Genomic DNA, 21526 nt, shown 5'->3' with positions numbered 1-21526 from the left:
CCTCTGCTTGAAGAGTCACATGTCCCCTTTAGGGGCTGCATAAAGATTCATGGGCCAATATACCCATTTTCAAACGACTAAATCTCAATGAAAAGCATCATGGTCAGTCTAAAAATATGGCTGTTTTTCACAGCAATGTTGTTCTCTGACGTCACATGACGATTATTTGCACCTGTATTTCAGAGCCATAGTGTAAACTGCAATATGCAGCATGCTCTGTCAGCTTAGTCAGTGAGAAGTACAGATTATTAGGATCAGGAAGGATAATAGTTTCACTACTAGAACTAAGATTCTACAAATGCCTTCTAAATCGGTAGTTCTCAAACTTGGACCGCCAAAATTCTATGTATTTGGCCGCGGACCCCCATCTGAAAATGTTTTGTGCCAGGGACTCCCAGAAGAAAAGATTTGTGTTACAAAATAAAATAAATATGTTCAAAAGACACTTTCAAGATATTTCAAATGCTATGTTCAAAAATAGCAGATGTACAAGCTTGTATATCTGCTATTTTTGAGAACCACTGTTCTAAACCACTGTTCTAAATCCTTAGAGTTTTCTGAAAAACATATGTTGATAGCTCAAATCTGAAATGACACAGATAGCTATACCTTTGTCTGTGTTCTTTACATCTATAGCACTACTCGTTCTGTAATCTCCATTTAACACTGTTCTCTCTCTGTCCACAGATATTCCGAAGAGCCGATAAGGATGGTGAGTGAATTCATTTTCTCCAACATATGTGAAAATGGCAGTTTGAAGAGAATGACATGTAATGTGCTGGATCTATAATTGACTATAACCAGGCTATAATCGGGTTATCCTCATTCATGTTTGAACATCTGACATATATTCACAGCTTTTCTTTGCCCATGTCTTGATGTTTTATCAATGAACCATGGTCCCAATTTGTTACGGCTTGGGCTCATTAAATGAAAGGGATGTTTGTGCAATTGTACAATAATATTGATATGGTACAATGTATGATGTGATATGATTTATCATATACACTAGGAACATGACATGATAATATGGCATGTTCATAACTTGGGGTAGATCCCGACAGGCCTTTATGATTACTGTAGCCTCAGTGGCAAACCAATCCACCATATTACTTCACCATGCCTGGTAGTCCTGTACTTTATCTGTTTCCCTCTCTCACAACTTGGACGAGGGCACAAGCCCTCGTCCAAGTTGTGGGTTTGGGATTAAATAAGTATTTTGTCTAGGTTAAGCTAAATATATACAGTATACCAGGCCTGGATTTTTTTTATTTTAGGGTGCAAAGGCCAAATGCCAGGGCAGGAAGGCTATCAAATAAAACAGTGATTTTAAGGCCACGGAAATAATGAATGTAAATACATTCATACATTTTTCAATAGATAGTATAAATATGAGTGAAATAAATAAAGAAAACAGCTTTTTGAGGGGCAGAAGGCCAAAATGACAACGGCAGCCATGGCCTTCATGGTCTACGTGAAATTCCTGCCCTGCAGTATACAGATGTATTACTATGCTGTAGCTCAGAAATGCACAGGCACATCACCTTGTGTATCAATTTGGTTCTATGGGTACTAAGTCAAGGGATTAACTCAGTACGTAACAAACTGTATATGCTGTTACAACTCTTAATCATTTTTGTTTCATGTACAGAACGTCTGTGTGTCAATATCCGATATCTGATGTAGAGAGATTGTAGTTGCAGTACTATCCTCTGGATTCCTACGAGTCACAACTCGTCACAACTAACTCCAACCCAGTCCTCAGTCGTTTTGAGCTTGTAGACCTGATATTATTTGCTATTTTTGAACATAAATAAATATTTTTATATATATATATATTCGATAAAAATCTGTTATTTCTTTTAATCAATTAAATAGATTAGTTTGATTAACTGTTGCAACCCTAGAATCAGTTATAATCCTATATTAAAATTGCCTAATGGGTGGGCGGTGCGTGGGTGGTTAGGATTGAGTCGACATATTTCGCATCTGTAAACGTTGACATGTTTTTGGGCGGTTCAGAAATATCAACTTTCAACGTATCTGTTGGTTTGCAGAAACATACCATGCCAACATTTTCTCTACTAGCACCCAGGCTGCCAATCAAGCTCCCTGTGAATGTCTGTCTCATAGGTGCAGCAGTGTGCTGTATTTTTAACTCAACGGGTAAAGTTTGTATCACTCTGTAGTTGTGCCAGGGAGCAGTTTGTATATTCCCTCTCGCATTGCATGTTCCAACTGCTGCCATCTCTTTCTTTCTCTCCTTCTTTCTCTCTATTCACATTTCTCTATATCTTGTGTAGATCTCGCTCATCCCTTTCTCTTTCTATTTTTGTTCCTTCTCTCTCACTTGTTCTTGCTCATCCACTTTCTGTGCCTTTGACGGGAAAGAATAAAACTAATGAGGAAACAGCTTAAAAAGCTTTGCTTTCATAACAGCCAGATGGCCATTTGCTCTTTGAGTGTGTGTGCGCGCAGGCGTGTGTACAGTATGTGTGGGTGTGCACATGCACGTGTGTGTGTGTGTGTGTGTGTGTGTGTGTGTGTGTGTGTGTGTGTTTTGGGTGTCTCATTTGTGTGTTTGTGTGGGAAAATAGATGGAGATGGCAGCAGAACATGCAGTGGAGATTCTTCCTTGCCTACTCGCACAGATAAGCCCCCACCATTGATTTCCCTTAAGAAGATAATGACTTCTCTCACCCCCCCCCCACACACACACACACACACACACACACACACACACACACACACACACACACACACACACACACACACACACACACACACACACACACACACACACACACACACACACACACACACACACACACACACACACACACACACACACACACACACTCAGTGTGGTCTAATTGGTATACTTTGGCATTTGTTTAAACATACCAATTAGTGACTCAACATTGACAGTGGTTGTTGCCACCCAGTTGTTGTTGCCAATGTACTTGTGTTTGTGAATGTACCAGAAACATTCTGTCCAATACACAGTTCACTGGACCCTTTCAGGAAGAGCCAGACCCATATATCTGCCATTATTTAACGTTGGTGTCTGCAATTATTCAGCCGATGTGTCCTGATTTGACATGCATTGAAAAAAAGAACTACTACGCGTGCTCCAGAATGAAGCGACCGGACTGACACATTCTTTTGACATGTGACATTTCAACAGTTTACTCATTCAGCCAACTGGTTAGGGGCTGCTTGTGTCGCAACGGTGCATTTATTGAACACTACCATTGTGAAGTGGATCTTAATTGCATTATGCATAAAGTGATTAGCTGTAGCGTACAGCTGAAACCTCCTCCCAGCATCACCGTATTTACTCGCGCCGGTTTGAAGTCGGTCGGTCCCGTATATGCACAAGACCATATATGGGTATAGCAGTCGGATCTGTGGCTCTGAACACCCGGATCTCTGTATCTGTCAGTCCTTGTCCCTTTTATGCCCATATATGGAGATCGCTGATGTCATCAATATGATGCCATGACGACACATTGAGGTTAGACAACACAGTCCATATTTAGGCGTAGCTGCATTGGGAACTCCTTATATGGTTAATATGGCAAATGGGATGGCCAGCCGGCCATCCCATTTGCCAATTTTAATATAAAGATAAACAAACAAAAAAGTTAATAGGATACACAAAATGGTTATTTTATTTAACCATTTTGTGTGGTTTCCTGGGTCACTTAAGCCCTATTTAAAAGTGATTTTGAAAACCTTTTGAAAATGTTCACCTATCAAGACATGCCCAAAAAGGGACATCAGGTTGAAAGTGGTAAACATAGGCTGCACAATTGCCGATACGATGTTGTAAAACAAAAGTCAAATGATGGCCGATATATCAGCCAAACCGATATATTTTCGTTCTAATTGTGTTGTTAACACCATTTTGAACAGTGAGACTAAATGCTTTATAGTCCCTCATTCTTAACAGTTAGACTAAATGCTAATAGTCCCTAAGGGATGTTTTGGTGACTGATTATAGAAACACACAGCTAGTCAGCTACTGCATGGTACTGTAGCTGATGGCTACTAAACTAGAGAGAGAGAGAGAGAGAGAGAGAGAGAGAGAGAGAGAGAGAGAGAGAGAGAGACTTATTAAGAGAAACCTGGTTACAGGGGATGTAGAGAGAGAAAAATGGGCAACTGAGCTGAAGAACTATTTTTATCCTCACCGCTTGCTCTCCTGGGAAGGCTGGGGTACTGCTCTAATGAGAGAGAGAGAGAGAGAAAGAAAGGCTAACAGGGAGAAATATTTATAAAGAGGAGGGTGCAGGCGGTGGGGGGAGAAGAACTGAGGGAAGGAGAGAAAACAAGCATAAGAAGGAGCAATAAGAGTGAGGAAGAGGAGGCCAGTATCGTGTATGCGCTACTTGCCTAGCAGGCGTTAATGGAGGCTTAATTGGCTCCATTCTGTCTTTACATTCAGAGCAGAGCTATGTAAGGGATGTCCACTCTGACCCTATGCTCAGCGTGTGTGTGTGTGTGTGTGTGTGTGTGTGTGTGTGTGTGTGTGTGTGTGTGTGTGTGTGTGTGTGTGTGTGTGTGTGTGTGTGTGTGTGTGTGTGTGTGTGTGTGTGTGTGTGTGTGTGTGTGTGTGTGTGTGTGTGTGTGTCTGAATGTATGCATGCATCGTGTGTGCACGTTCAGAGGTATGTTTTCACAGACTTAATGCCTGCGGCTGCGTGTGTATGACGGTTGCAACTAGAAAAGTGTGCTCCTCAGAGCACAGGTCTCCGCCAGGCCGGATTGCTTACCCAGGTCCCGCAAACTTTGGTCAAAGCCGGTTAGAAAAAAATCTAACTCATACATCTTGATCACATGACCCCAGAGAAAATGTGTACCGACTTGTGTGAGTTTTGGCCAAAATCTGTAGGAATCTGGCACAAACAGGGTCTGCAAGTTGCGTCATGATCCAAGGAATCCAGGGAAAAAAATATGTTGATCGTACAGTACGACCTACGGTTCAAGAGTATAGGCCAAAACGTGAAGTGGGCTGTAGCGCCATCATTAGGATATAAAAATGTTTTGGGATGGAGGTTATTCCTTGGCTTAGTGGGAATGTGCGTGTACAGTTCCCCAGCAATCGGGTGCTGCATTCATGATATGTGGCATTTTGTGCAAAACGGCCACCCCACAAACTTTGGAAGCCAATCATAGCCAATCGGATTGGAATATGAGAAATGTGACAGTTACGTCTTAAAAATATAAGCCCTATAATTGGCCGATAAAACAAAAGAAAAGGTTTCTCACCGATCGGTCCAGCGGTGCTTGAAGCATGTCGTGCAAAACGGGCCCCATTTAGGCCAAAACGTGAATTGGCCTGTTATAGCGCCTCCATGAGGCCGATTTGAAAAATGTAGGGTGGCATTTCTTCCTTGGCCTAGTGGAGATGTGCGTGCAAAGTTTCACGGCAATTGGACGTTGCGTTCATGGTTTGAGGCATTTTGTACAAAATGGGCCACTCCAGCACACTTTGGCAGCCAATCAGGATGGAATATGAAAAATCTGACAGATCCGTCTTGATCACATGACTATAGAGATAATGTGTAGCGATTTGCGTGATGTTTGGACAAAATCGGTAGGAGTAATGTCAATCTTTTTGTGCAAAAATCGGCCTCCTTGTGGCGCTATAACAGGCTGATGTGAAAGATTTGCAGAGGTTCTACTCTTGCCTCCAGGGAGTGTGCGTGCACAGTTTCACGCCGATTGGTCCAACGGTGCCGGAGAATAGCTGTTCACAGACAGATGGACGGACGAACAGACGGACGGACAGGGGCGAAAACAAAGTCTGGCTTACACCATTATCCTCCTCACTAGGCCTCAGAGTCAACATCACTGAATAATGGATATGTGTACATTATCACACAGACGCACGCGTGCGTGCGTGTGTGTCTGTGTGATAATGTACACATATCCATTATTCAGTGATGTTGACTCTGAGGCCTAGTGAGGAGGATAGTGAATTAGGTGTGTGCACGCACGCACACATCTAATTACTTTAATAATGCAGTAACTCAGTCATTAATACAGTTACATTTTGACAGCAGTAACTGGTAAGTAACTAATCACTAATTTAAAATAACCGCAATGATATTTGCGGAAGTGTGTAATAGGCTGCCTGTCTCTGCGTTCTGTAAACAGTAGTTGCCTGACTGTTCATTTTAGTGTACTGACTGTCTTATGATGTCGCCACTACCCAGGTGGCCCAGACATGAAGTGCTGACTGTCTATCTGTTCATTATATTTTTGGTGACTCATCAGCCATCTGCTAATTACCATCACTCTCTTTGACACCAGCGACTGGAGGCAGACAGAGTTTATTAATGTTGCCAAGCCTAAATTGCATTAAAACTTTGACTAACACAGCTAACACAAAATAGGGGCGGACAACTTTAATCACTGTGGTGTGGTCACAGGACGATTCATTTCGCTTGTGATGTCTACTCTCAAGACTACAGGCCTCTGGGACATACACCTTCCCTGGATTTCTAATGAAGATGCCTATATTTCCACCATTATTTCCTGCTGTGTATAGGTGTATGCGTGTGTGTGTGTGTGTGCGTGTTGTCTGATGAGATTATTGTCTGATGGTCTGACAAGAAGGTTTTACAAAAAGACTACAAGATTTTGGGACAGATACTACAGTACATGGTCAGCCCTATTTTAAGCAGGTCATTATTGTGAAACATTTTCAAAAATATTGTTCTGCTTTTTAGAATTTTGATTTTAAACTTGTTGTACAGCACTTTGGTTGACCAAAGTTGTTTTAAATGTGATTCTCAATCAAAGCTTGATTTGATGAACTTCAGGTACTGTAACTCAACGCTACACACACAATCTTTCTAGTCTACCATTTATCCGGGCAGGTTAACTGAGAATGCATTATTAATGGCCTTTGGGGAGTGGTTGCTGCTGGAGGAGATTTCCATACTGTAGTACATATTCACACTCAGACATTCCCAGCACAAGCACAACCTTGTAACACCAGCCCCTACACAGCTCCGCTCAAGCAGTCAGGGGGTTCAGACTTAGCCTGAGAGGACATTACCTTATAGCCTACATTTCTTACACTCGCCTGAGAGCACCCTCTGGTCATACGTCTCTATCCAACACAATCAATTCTTCATTTTAACTATACAAATAATACAAATGGATAAATCAACAGAGGATTTTACTGTGTAGGCTCACACTACCCTCTTCAGATAGTACTCAGTATCCAATATTTTCCATGAGTTGATCACATGGTTTTAGCATCGTGCTCAGAGCCACGTGTATGTTTTATCGCAGAGGTCAAGTATCTGTGCATGGACGTGGTTGTGTGTGTGTTTATGTCTACAGTTACAGTATGTGTGAGTACGTATGCGTGCGTAATCATATTCTATGTTCCTTTAACCGTGTCCCAAAGTTGTTAACCCCGTTTACTTATTCATCAGCCTGTCTCACAGCGGGAGAGAACACAGGGCAGGGTCTAGAGGAGAAGAGACAGAGATAGAATGGAAATACTAAACAACTGAATAGATGTAAGAAAGACAGGAACCAATGGAGAGAGAAGAGAGAGGAACAAAACTACTGAGATGGAGAGACCAAAAGAGAACAGAGAAACATACAGCCGGAGAAAGTCAGACACCAAAGGTAATAAAACTAAGTATAAAGTATGCCCCACAGAAGAAAAGAGATAAAAAATATAGGAGTGAGTGATGGCAATGACAAAAAGATGGATGGAGACAGTTGCGGGACAATGAAGGGCAGAATGAAAGGCTGAGATTGAAAAGGAACAATAATTCAGCGCAGAGTGAAACGAGGTGACGGACAGGAGGGGGAAAGGCAAGGGAAAGACAGAGATGAGTCGATGAAGACAAACTGACAGATAGACTGATGGACCTGCACTGAGGCAGCCAGTTCATGGTTTATTCAGTGCAACCAGGGCCGTATTAAGCCATTCCATGACCCTGGGCTATCCCTGTCTTGGGGCTCTCCTGTGCACAACCCCCCTACAGCAGTGCATTGAGGTCCAGGCAACAGAACCACTCCATTGTAATTGCACATCAAGACAGAGTTCTCTATTAGACTAGCTTATCGGCTGTCAGCTTCATAGCCATGATGAAAAAGTCTGTCAGCACTAGAACTATTTATACTCATGAGCGTGAATAAATGATACCTGACTCACTGGTAATGTCAAAGGCTCCTTTTTCTTTCTTGCTCTTCCTGGAGGCAAAGTCACCAACGAGGCCTTCAAAATGTGATTGCCGCAGTAGATCATGCTCAACTGACATCACCGTCAAACTGTCTGACCTCAGTGATTGAGCTCCTCAGTCTGTGTTTTACAATCGCAGACTTGGAAAGGGATCTTTCCCCATTGTGGCTTTGCGGACAGGCAATATGTAAGGTACAGCTATGTCCTGAGTGCTATATGTCAACACTGGGGAAAACACATTGGAGCCATCTCTCTCTTAATATACTGTAGGAAGGTTCCGCATTGTGGGGCTACTGACTGCACTGGTTGAGAAACTCACAAATTGAATTAGTTCATCAGGGAAATCATCATGTCGATCAATGTTATACTTGCTCTGCAATTTGAGATTTGCTGTGGTTTTTCTTTCTTTCCAAAGAGCTCTCTCTCCTCTATGCCTCATACCTCTAGACCTTCATACCCTTGTCTCCTACCCCCAATTATCTACTACCTGGAGACACCTCATATCTGTCTGTTGATCAATGGCAATCAAACTTTTTCATGTCAAACTTTTTTCACCCGCAAAGTTATGTGTTTAGCCTCGGACCCCCATCTGAAAAGATGTTGTGCCAAGGACCCCCATAAAAGAAGATTTGTGTTAAAAAAAAGAAATGTTTTTCAAGATTTTTCAGATCTTGTAGCAGATCTACAAGCTCACAATGCATCACGATGCAACGTGTTGTAGATATGCTATTTTTGAATAGCCCAAGTCTAAAATAGGGATAAAGTGTTTATACCGATTTTGATGCTATTAACAAATTCTGCTGGGAACTTTTGTTGTGAGCTTGTAGATTGGCTATTTTCACTAGTTTGGGTCATGGGAAGACATACAATTTCTCTTATATGAAGATATGGTCAAACATAATAGTCTATATGATAGAGGCAGAGATGGACAAAGCATAAGGAAGAACATGTCAAGATAGTAACATGAAAGGACGGCAGGATAAGAGACGAAACAACAGAACGGGCCAGCATAGACAGTAGCATGACTAAGCAGAGCTGCCTCCCAACAATGTGTAAAGGATGAGAAGGGACAAGGTAACTACAGATCAGGTGCAAAACGGAGCATCACAAAAAGAGTCCCATCATGCCCTCCATAGTTGGACTACTTAACTTTCATTTGCACTGCGATTGCATTTTCTTTACTGTAAACTGCCAGAGTTCCAATTGAGTGGCACATAGTATTTTAAATGTGTAAATGATATACAGTATTCTCTCAGAGCAAGTAGAAGGTAAGAATGAAGGGAAAGAGTGACAGAGGAAGGGTAGAGCATGATGAATTGAGGAGAAGGGGAAGCCTTTCATTTATCCGGGAGGCAGAGATTATGTATTCCCCTCCGTCCGTCCGTCCGTCCGCCCGTCCGTCTGTCCATGTGTTTGTGTGTTTGTAACCAGCTAATCTCGGCGACTGCTGGGCCGATCAGCATAAAACTTTGCACGCACACTCCCAGTAGGCCATGGTAGAAGCATGACGCTAGATGAACTACTTTTGCTGGGGACCACATGGAACTCCCCCAAGGATCCCTGGGGGTCCCCGGACCCCACTTTTAGAACAGCAGCTCTAGACAAATCGCCCTTTCAAGCATGAAGAAAAGCTCTACATTTTCAGATTAATTATATTTTTTTAATTGCTCAATGGTTGTTGGCTTAGTTTTACGGGCCCTAAGGTTGTGAAATCTGCACAAGAGGACAATGTCACCGTTCATTAAGGGCAATGTTCATTAACAATGTATAAAGATAAAATTGGGAGTTTTACGGAGTTCCTACGACGGCGAGGAAATGTTGAAACTTCAAAGCCCTCAAAACAGCAGGGAAACATCATTACATCATTTTCAATACAGTTTTGGGAAGAAGGGGATCGTTGGTATCGTCGTGTTATATGCTTTAATCGCGTTGAAATCTGTTTTCTATGGGCAAAGCGATGTATGTGTGTGTGTGCGTGCGTGCATGTGTGCGAGTGCATGTGTGCGTGTTGGCTACAGGGATGTGGAGGGGAGGTTGGTTTGTTCCCAGAGGCTTTGCTTAATTAAAACTCACTGTGGGTTTGGAGCACTGAACTCACAATCCAATTGGCTGCCTAAAGCTCTGGGCCCTGTTTTTTTCTCCGTAAGTCTCTCTTCTCTCCCACTCTGTCCTTCTGTACTGTATCTCTCTCACACACACACACAGTTCCTATGTCCTTCTCCAACCCGATTCTTCCACAGATTAATTAGCTTTAGCCAGAGTAAGTTCAGTGAAAGAAGCAGCCGTTCAAAGGAGCTTTTGAAATAGCACAGTATATATATATTTTATCTTTGAGTTGGTGTGTGTGCTTGTTTGTCTGTGTGTGGTAAATCACTGCTGGACTTACTGCAGTTTAAATGTTAGTAGGCCAAGATATTGTGACTTTCTGTCTTGCAGTCATAAATAATATTATTTGATGCACTGTGTGTGTGCTTAAACTTCTAATACTGCCAATGGCAAAGATGACTGCCCAAGTGCCCATTCAGTTTTATATTTAAACATAGTTTGTGCAGCATTACAGAATGAAGACGAGAGGGGAGGTCAGAGTAGAGGAATGTGCTCCTACTTTTGGGCTGCCACAGAAATAACACAGAGAGAAACACTGTGTTATAGGTTGGGTTCCAACTTTAGTACTGTGTTTCAAACACAGTACTAAAGTTGGAACCCAACCTATAACAGATGCTAGAGTCCTAGACCACCAATTATCGGCCGATATATAATGGGCAGCCTGTTATATTGGTCTGGCTCTAGTACTAACAGGAATGGAAACCACGAGGTTAGGAGGCACCTGATCTAAGAGAAATGGAGAGACAGGGAAAGGTAGCGATAGAAGGAGAGGAGGAGACCGAAGGGTTTTAAGGTCTCTTTGTTTGGCTCCATGGTTCTGTGGATTTGGATCAAAGGGAAGGGAGTTAAGACACCCGTTTGAAGACGTTTTCCTCACCAGACACTTTGAGCCCTCTGCTGGGCCAGGGTGAATCCATCCTCCTTTCAACCCATTGTGGGGGCATTTTCTTAAATTTCAAACGTTTGTATGGCATCAGAAAAGGCTAGAATGGAAAGGCTCTTTCAATTCAAATGTACTGTGAGTATGTATACTTTTTGTGGAAAAAAAGACATAGGGCCCTATTTTGGGGAAACGGGTGAACTGGCATGAAGTGCAGTCAACGGTGGGGTGGGTGGGACGTGGGGAGAGACGCTTGTGCAGAGTGGTCAACAACAAATCTACAGCACCTGAAGCAAACAGCAAGAGCTGAATTATCTTGGGACAAAATAACAAATGCAATTAATATATGTATGATGATGCTGGAGGAAGCGTTTCTCTGTGTAAAGCCCAGTCCATAAGCCCAATTAAAGATCGCCAAATAAACTACTCGGGCAGATGTCTGCAAAATGACCTCCTTGGCAGGCTTCTCAGGGTCCGCCCTGAGCAGACGCTCGTCTAGGTCTTGGAGGTCATTTTTTGTGTCTTTGCCCCAGCTGGCCTGGGCAATGGAGGGAGGATGCTAATTCTGGTCCTCCTTGACCCCGAAATTCCAGTGCGCCTCTGATTTGCAAACGACACACATCCTACTGCACCTCCCCTCACACATCGGTGCACGGTGAGTCCCCAAAATACTAAACCAAAGTAAGAAAAAAACCACCAGTCGCCTCTGGAAATAGTCAATTAACACCTGATTCGGATGCTATCAATGCATTGAATGGGATATTATCACGTTTTATCAGACCATTGAATGGGCAAAGTAGGCGACATACTAGACTGCCCTAGTGTATTTGATATCATGTCTAGACGGGCGGGTTCAAAATCTGCGGAGAAAAAATCGATAGCATTCGAAGCCGGTCCAATTAACCCATTTGCTGCATGCCTCATGCCAAATCTGCCTGCCCCCCCCCCCCCCCCAAAAAGCCTCTAAATCAGTAGTTTAGACACTTTCAAGATTTTTCAAAAATGTAAAAAAAAACACCCAGTGTGAAGTGACTGGTGCCTTTGATGAGTTCATTTCATTAAAGGACGACTTCACCCATTTTCAACCTATCTTCATATAATTGGTCCTCGCTAATACTCATGATAAAATGGTAAAAAAAAAATCTACTCGGTCTGCGTCTCAGGAGGGCTGTGGACAGTCCAGAAACCTGTCTACCAGTAACATCAAACATCAGCCCAAACATAATGCCCAAACCACACCTATGCATAATGTAACGGGTAGCGCAGGTGTTTTAGGGATAAGGCTGGTGTCGGAAGATAGCAACTTGGCCACGGGAATGCCCCTTGCGCCATACTAAATCCCCAAATAGTGGGTAAGGCGACTTGGATGCAAAATAGGGCCCTAAAAGCCCTGCTAGCAGCCCCTTGAGACCACGCGGCTCCTCACACCCAACCGAAAATGGTTTGAACCAACATTGCATCGTTATAGCCCCATACACTCACTAGTAGGGCAAAAAGTATATTCACTGAAATATTGACACATATTGTAAAGGACTGCAAAAGATTAAAGTGAAATAAAAGTTAAGGTTTTGGCTAGCTAAAGTCTCAATCAAATGACTGTTGTTGTCTCTCTCTCTCTCTCTCTCTCTCTCTCTCTCTCTCTCTGTCTCTTTGTCTCTCTTCCATGGATATCAACTAAAGTCCTCATTCCAGTTCAACTTCCAATCGGCTCCGCGTTTATTCCTTGACTACACCACCACTGCCACTACTTCCCCCTCCTCTTTTTCATACCCCCTCGCCCCGTTTTATCTTTCCTCTGCAACTCCATTCCTTTCTCCTCCTTCACCCTATTCCGTTGCCTATTTCTCAGTCTAGAGCCCTGCCCCCCCCCCCCCCTCCCACTGACCCCCTCCCTCTCCAGTATCTGCAGTAAGAGGTGCAGTGAGTTTTCTTTTACATACAGTAACAGAGGGGGTTTAATTGGGTCCTGGCACTTGTGTGGCAGGAGTCCTACGACCAGCCGCGCTTGGCACCGTTTCTGAATCTGAACTGTGCTCGCCTGCGGGATGAGTGGGCATTTGGCACAAATCACCCTCGCCCATATTTTTCTCTCTCCCTTTCTCTCCCTGCCATCGTCTTCCTCTTATCTCCGTTCCATCACTCTCCAGCCTTGATTGTGCCCAGCTTTTCATCAGATCTCATCCTTCCCGCTTTTTCACCCTGCCCAGCCCTCTTCCCTTGTCTTTCTCCCTGGCAGAGTGCATTTCTACTCTAGAGAGAGGCCAGACATAGACAATGCATAATTAGATACAACTGGAAGATTTGGACCACCTGGGACCTCCCCCATCAGTACAAATCTTTGAGTTTTACCTAATTATTATGCATTCTTTCTCTCTTTCTCTCTCTCTCTCTCTCTCTCTCTCTTTCCATCCCTCATTAATTACCTCATTGCCTCCCCAAGGGTTGTAGTCGAGTCCACACAAAGCGAATCCAAGTCAAGACCCATTCTGAGGGGGGGCGAGTCCGAGTCAAAACCGAGTGTGGGAGGGGATCGATGGGGGCCGAGTTCGAGACGAGACCAGATTCTTTTTTTCCCCCTCATTTGATACTGTGGAGACAGACAGGAAACATGGAGAGAGAGTATAGGGAAGTGACATGCAGCAAATGGTCTGGCTGGCCAAGAATCTAATCTAATCTGGCCTTGTGTTAGGGTGGTGGGGGGTGGTCAGACCTTGTGGTCAGTGAGTATCATCCCTGGAAAAAACTTTGCATTTGTAAGTTAAATGTATCACACTAGTGCACTTTGAGAGCAAAATGAAGAAGATAGACCTATAACATATTGAAAAGTTTATATTTCCTGCTATTATTTGCACAAGATTGACACATTTTCATACCTCGATATTAGCAATAGTGAAACAAAAGCCAGACCATGAGTTTACTTAAATATTTATAGGTATAGGTTAAATATTTAATTGTAGCAACAGTGAAAACTAAGCATTCTTCTGAAAAGCTACAAGTCAATTTTATTTCGAATTATATTGGGATTGTGTCTGATTGTGCCTGATTTTATCTTATTTTGAAGTCCACCAACCGGAAATCAAACGTTTACTTTAACCAGACTTGACAAATGTGCTAAGCTTTGCTCAGAAAATCACTTTGTTTGAACGTCAGTGCCGCTGTTTTGAATCTACTGTGGCCAGTCCCTCCAAGGGGTATTTCACTTTAAAACACTTATTTTGTGTGCACCCCAGACAGTTTTTGAGTTGCTTGATTCAATATTTAGTTGATCAGACACGCCCCCTTCCTACAGTAGCCTATATAAACCCATTATAACTTCAAACTCCATTTTGAATATTGAAACTCCATTTTGAATAAATTGAAAACACACATCCTTGATTCTGGTGACTGCTGTGATCTATCGATCTTATTGTCAAAACACAATTACAAGTCAAAGTGAAGTGAAACGCGTATTTATGCAGCCTTTCACGTTTGCAGTTTAAAAGAGTAAATAATGTTGAGTTTGCATGTTCTCCCCATGTCTCCCAGGGTAGTTAATACCCTCACAATCTACCATAAGGAATCGACGTAAACGGTACGGAAGGCTTTATGAGCTGTGTGCTTCATTAAACCATTTCCACACGTCATCTAGTAATACATCAATGAACCACTGGTCCTGTCTTGATTCATTGCACAAAATAAAATAAAGCTAATGGAGGCTTGTACGGTAAGATGAAAAATTTCCCTGTGCGTATTTACGCAAGATTTGGCACAACAAAGAATTTAATTCTAATCTCCAGACAAGCCGACAACAGTATCGATCAGGGTCTAATGCTAATTAATGTTTTTAGTTTTGCTGTTTGGACTGCGATATTTACTGCAGTGACGCAGCACCAGTAAGCCTACTGGGAAAGGAATCATTACTGACAGCAGTCTCTAAAATGTTTTGAGAACATTGTTTATTAAAACAATCATACAGGCTACCTACAACACACAATAAAGAAATCACCTTGAAATCGTGCGCTGTTCATCCAAAGTGTCTGTCGTTCATAAGGTCAGTGCCAGCTTGATCTTGTGGTCGGTTATAGCACTTGGACTAATATGCAAACTTGCCACATTAGGAAGAGCAGTTGCGGTTACATAAACTACCATGTGCATGCACGGTAGCATACAAACTTAATAAGACAGCGGTCTACAAGCTCCACAGACGGCTCTCTTAAAATGGGAACATGAATGGGCTCCTTGTAATGGAAGGGACACAGTAAAATGATTGCATTACATCGCACTCGAGTGGTCTCAGTGGGAGAAGAGTCCCGAGTCCCTTGGTCCGAGACCGAGTCAAGGCCGAGTAAAATTAGGGGCGAGACCGAGACGAGACCGAGTAAATTAAAATGCGGACTCGAGACCGGACTCGAGTACTACAACCCTATACGACTGCAGATGAGGAGTACTGTAGAAAAGGATAGTGAAAGGAGTCAGTGTTGAAGAAACGTATGACTAAGTGAATGTAAAGGACTTCTGTTGGATCTGTTACTGTGAGATGGTTCACACCTATTCACAACCACAACATTTGTCAAACTCACACATAGAAATGTGGCCAGTCCCTCCAACTCTTCGACTTCTTAAAGGGGTATTTCACTTTAAAACACTTATTTTGGGTGCACCCCAGACAGTTTTTGAGTTGCTTGATTCAATATTTAGTTGATCAGACACGCCTCCTTCCTACAGTAGCCTATATAAACCCATTGTAACTTCAAACTCCATTTTGAATTTTGAAACTCAATTTTGAATAAATTGAAAACGCACATCCTTGATTCTGGTGACTGCTGTGATCTATCGATCTTATTGTCAAAACACAATTACAAGTCAAAGTGAGGTGAAACGCATATTTATGCAGCCTTTCACGTTTGCAGTTTAAAAGAGTAAATAATGTGGAGTTTGCATGTTCTCCCTGTCTCCCAGGGTAGTTAATAATCTCACAAAAACATCTAGTAATCCTGGTCGCTATACCGCCTCCCCCATGACAGCCGGGGCGCCTGATAGAGGAGAAAAGGGTTGGAATAACGTGTTCCTTCCACGCGCTACGTCCTACCGGGGAAACTCCCCCCTGTCAGGTGACAAGAAGGTCAGTTGGCTCTCATGCATTGAAGGAGGCATGAGCTCGGCCCTGGGCTCCCTAGGCTGGTGAGGGGAGTGTAGCGCCCAGGATCACTTAGATAATTGGCACCGGGTGAAAAAGGGTTACAAAATTGTGGGATAAAAAAATCCATTCAGTAGTGCAGACTGTAACACAGCAATGTTTCCAGTTTGCTCAAGTACTGTTCTTAATTTTGAGGTATTTTTTACTTTACTGTAGTATTTCCAATTTTCAATACTTTTACTTCTACTCCACTACGCCTCAGAGGCAAATATTGTACTTTTACTCCACTACAATTATTTGAATAGTTTAGTTAGTTAGTTACTTTCTACAAGCTCAAAGTTGTTGATCGTCTATTTTCAAACGATTTCGAAAACTTGAACCTTGAAATGGGACATTATGAGTACTTTTACTTTTGGTACTTTAAGTACATATTAATGCTAATACATTGAACTTTTAAGTACATTTTGAATATTGAACTTTTACTTGTAACAGAGTATTTCTACATTGTGGTATTGATACTTTTAAAATGTGAGTACTTCTTCCATCACATCACATTACTTTCTTTTTCTGTACCATGCACTGCATTTTCTACAGAGTAATAACCTGGTTTTAACAATAAGAGCTCTGGCAGGATCGACCACCTAACTAACAGCTTACCCTTAGCTTGTAGATAAGGCATGCAATATGAAGAAGATAATAATTCAGAATTAATCAATGACTAATCTTTGCTAACAGGCAACTAATACATGGTTTGGTTAGCAGTATCTTTTCCCCATTTTTCTCTGTATTTTCACATTCTTACATTGTCGTGATTGCTGTTCTATCTTTTGTGAACATCCTTGCCAGTAATGGTTCTGAAACCTGCACGTCATACTGATGCAGCTCTTGCTCTATTGATGGTGTCTGAAGAGATAAAAGGATCAATCTAAAGGTTGAGGAAATTAAAGGACCAAACCAAGTCGCTGTGATCAGTCCATAGAGAGTTTCTCCTCCAGTGCAATCATTGATTCACTAATGTGACATTTAAGCTCAAATCATTTTACACACAAACACATACCCACTTGATCAGCTCACATGCATGCATCCATGTAAACACACACACACACACACACACACACACACACACACACACACACACACACACACACACACACACACACACACACACACACACACACACACACACACACACACACACACATACGTGTACACGCCCATAATGACCTTCTTGAGAATATAAACAGTGATGAGATCAGAGCTGTACGTGATTACACTCCCCAGATGCCCGGGGGGGGGGGGCGGTGGTGTGTGTGTTTGTGTGTGTGTGTGTGTGTGTGTGTGTGTGTGTGTGTGTGTGTGTGTGTGTGTGTGTGTGTGTGTGTGTGTGTGTGTGTGTGTGTGTGTGTGTGTGTGTGTGTGTGTGTGTGTGTGTGTGTGTGTGTGTGTGTGTGAAAGAGCGAGAGCGAAAAAAAGGTTTTCAGTGACTGATTCAAGATTCCCGTTTAATACATTACAAATATAAGGAGATTAAAATCCTTGGGCTTCAACTCCTGGACATTGCAGCAACATGAGAAAATAACTATAAAATAACAATAGAAAATAGTACAACAAGTGTTATACAGGGGGTACAGTAGGATACATGTAGGGAATGATCAGGTTCATGCTTATGAGACAATCAGCTGTTAACATCTTCAGTTCTTTCAAAGAATAATTAGCTATCATCCCATGTGTGTCAGCACATATCAGTTACATTGAAAAAGTACAGTGTACAGTAGATACTGTAGATAAAAAAGTGACAGGTGTATGACTGTATCAGCCAGGGTACGTGGGCGGAGCTGGACCGCACATATTTTGAAAATAGCGGGGAGCGAGTTTATAAAAAGGTCGGAGCGGAACTCAGAGTGAGGAGCGCCTGCCGCTCCAACTTAAGCCACTCCGGTCAGGGCCGTTCACCACATGTTTGGGCATGCCCGTCGGTCGCACAGTCAGACAGTGAAATCTTCAACGCCGCAACAGGAGTGCACAACGCACGTCCCTGATCTCTTAATATCACACGCTTAATTTTTAACTGATTGCTGCCATTCTAATTTCTCTGTAATCCACAAAATTACTTGTCAGTTATCAATATGACAACAGTCTCCTTGAGCGCAAAGCGACATTTCCTCCCGCTCCGCTCACATGTTCTGGACGACCGGAGTCCCCCGGGGGTTTGTACTAGGCTCCCACCTTTTTTTACCCCGCTACCCCAAATCTCTTCGCTGAAAATAGCCGATCGAGAAGCTTACAATCCGTCATTATCCATTGTGAGCTTTTAGATCTTCTATTTTGGGTTCATGTGGTTGAACAGGACACAACAAAGTCTTATGCACACCTGATCAGCTCAGAGACGGGTGCGTAGGCAGGGATCAGACGTATAGAATAACATAAAATGACCCGTACACCGTACAACTAGCACAAAACCAAACACTTTCATGAGGAGGAGAAGCTATCAAAGGTTTATTTCTGAAGTATTATGCGACTCATTCCTCCGTTCAAGCAATGAAGTCCAGTGGTCTGTTGAATCCACCTTTATTCATATACTGCCTGTATTTTCTCTACTGGGATACGTTGATAGCATGTGCATTGACTGATCCATCAGTCTTCCTACCCTTTGTGGTGTTAAAGTTGCCAAATCCCATTATTTTCATCATCTCGATCACTTCTTCCGTTTTACCTTCTATATCTTCCTCTGAGATCTGAATTGGCTTCGCTGCTTTGTCTTTCCCTTCTTTACACTTGCACAATAGGGACAACTTTATTTAAGCAACGTTTCGGTCAATAGACCTTCTTCAGGAATCAGGAATAAATACATTGTTGCTGCAGAAACCTCATATTTCCATTTTTCAAAAATGTCCCTGTTAATGAATGCCCTACTTCATCATACAACGCTTATTAAGGATAATAAGAAAAGAACAGTTTTGGACAAGCGACGATGTCACTAGTCACTAGTCACTAGTCACTAGTATTTGCTCATTACTTGCAGTGCCTGTCCGATCAAGTTGGCGTGAAAACAAGAAAAGAGAAGAAAAAAAATTCCTGTCCGGCAATGTGATGACTAATTACTGTACCGGCTCCAACTGAGGATGTAGATTTTTGACAGAGAAAGCAATTAGTCACGCCCCAGTCAACAAAGTGGAGGAACCACCTGCCATCTCAGCACGAAACCTCCTTCCAGCTAGTTTGCGCCGTTTCCAACAGGGGGAAGTAGTTTTTCTTACAGTGCGTGACAAAGTGAGAAAGCTCTGTGTCAAGTAGCGGAGGAGTACAGTCGTGTAACCATGGTGACCCTGGCTACAATGGCTGATTGACAGGCCAGATAAAGAGATGATGCGGAGCTGCTCTCTCTCACTGTTTGTTCTTCTATATGAGCTCCATCCTGGGGGAGGATCTGGCAGCAGCTGCTAATGCCTGGCTGCTTCTCCTCTAATGAGCCACGGTCATGGAGCTGTCACTCAGGTATAAGGTTGTGTGAGTTTTTATGATGAATTTTCATGCCCACGTATTGTGTTACATAATCATCGTCGCTGTCGGGTTGGAAACCTCATGTGTTCCAAAACCGTTGATTTCAGGACATGGAACGAAACTTTTCAGAAACAGTGAAAATAGCTGATCTACAAGCTCATAGCGTGTCGCATCACGCGCATAGCTGAGCTTGGAGATCGGCTATATTCACTACTTTTGCTTATAGGACGAAGTAGGACATTAAGTGAGGAAAAAGTTGAAATATGGAGATACAATGTTTCTGCCCGACAGAAACGATGATTGTGTGTGTGTGTGTGTGTGTGTGTGTGTGTGTGTGTGTGTGTGTGTGTGTGTGTGTGTGTGTGTGTGTGTGTGTGTGTGTGTGTGTGTGTGTGTGTGTGTGTGTGTGTGTGTGTGTGTGTGTGCGCACGCGCGCGCGTGCGTTTTAAAGGAAGCACAGGGTTCTTCATTTACAAGGCTGGAAGCACCAGGGAGCTTTAACAGATGACATTTATATGGCTCATAATTAACACTTGTGTGTGTGTGTGTGTGTGTGTGTGTCATATGCATAAAAGCTCCTTCTAATCTGAAGGCCTGTTTCCAGAAAAGAACACACAAAACTAATGAGCATCCAATCTCAAAGTCACAAAATGATCCTTTGATAATGTTATCACTGTTGCCATAGTAACATCTTTTATGTTATTAAGTTAAAATATTTCCACTGTAGACGTATTGTATGCTGAATTCTACAGCTGAATTATGAGTACATATCATACACCCTTTAAGCTCATCGTAACTTTAAGACGTTACTCGCCAGGATTGGTACATTAGACCTGTAGAACAAGATAACAATTTTCCAAATTTCAACATTTTCACAAATGTTTTAAAATGTTTCATTTTGTGAGCTGTAGATCAGCTATTTTAGCAAAATTATTTGTCGCGCAATGAAGTGTATATATAGTCATGGTCTTTTTTTTTGTATTGTAAAGCGTCCTTGGGTTTTTGAAAGGCGCTATATAAATTCAAGTCATTATTATTATTATCTCCCGCTTGAAAGTGGGTGTGGTAAAACATTCAAGGTGTCCAAAAGCTTTTTTTTGCATTTCTGTTTTTGCTGCCGGTTTGTGTACATTGGCCTCAGCTGACCTAGACAGAATTCTGATGAATTCCTAAATTTGATGATCTGACTCATCTTGATAATTATGCAGTGGTACTTGATAAAAACGACTTTTTGCTGATACGGTATATATTCATCTCAGTTCTTATATTTCATACTGTATGTTCATATTCTGGCAGGATATCACAGCTGTTTCCTGCACTGTGGACACGCAACAGCTGATGTACCGTTCACCTCGCAGCTGGCATCTGCTACAGCGTCTGTTACATTGGCTCACTTATAATAAACCGCAGACATGACTTCCTTCGGAAGGTAGGGAGTCCCGACTCCCGACCTTCCGAAGGAGGCAGTGTGTAGCTCCATTCTCTTGGATATTTTCGCTGTCGGGCGGAAACCTTGTACTGTATGTTTATAACAGTTACTTTTCAGGAACTGACAAAAAAAAGTCTTTGTTCCAATGGATCCAATGTAGCTATTAATAAGTCACAAGCTATTGTTATTTTGTTAATACTTTGCTCAACCACTGAAAGCCCAGCATCCGTATTGTGGGGAAAGCTTTCGCTGAAAATAGCAGATCGACAAGCTGCG

General features: G+C 42.5%; 1 protein-coding gene across 2 annotated transcripts in view; it reads left to right on the top strand.

Moving 5' to 3' along the window:
* The window catches only part of necab2 (N-terminal EF-hand calcium binding protein 2), a gene marked incomplete at its 5' end in the record, with an annotated part of 144101 nt that overhangs the window by 4588 nt on the left and 117987 nt on the right, over nt 1–21526 (top strand). For both annotated transcript variants that reach the window (XM_080438689.1, XM_080438688.1), the window contains one exon: nt 688–712. In XM_080438689.1, coding sequence (XP_080294815.1) covers nt 688–712 — 25 coding nt within the window. The remainder of the gene's footprint in view (nt 1–687; nt 713–21526) is intronic.

The sequence above is a fragment of the Gymnoscopelus braueri genome (assembly GCF_963280865.1).
Source record: "Gymnoscopelus braueri genome assembly, chromosome: 9".
Classification (NCBI taxonomy): Eukaryota; Metazoa; Chordata; class Actinopteri; order Myctophiformes; family Myctophidae; genus Gymnoscopelus; species Gymnoscopelus braueri.
Note: the sequence above shows the minus strand (reverse complement) of the source record. Positions and strands in the feature narration are given on the sequence as shown.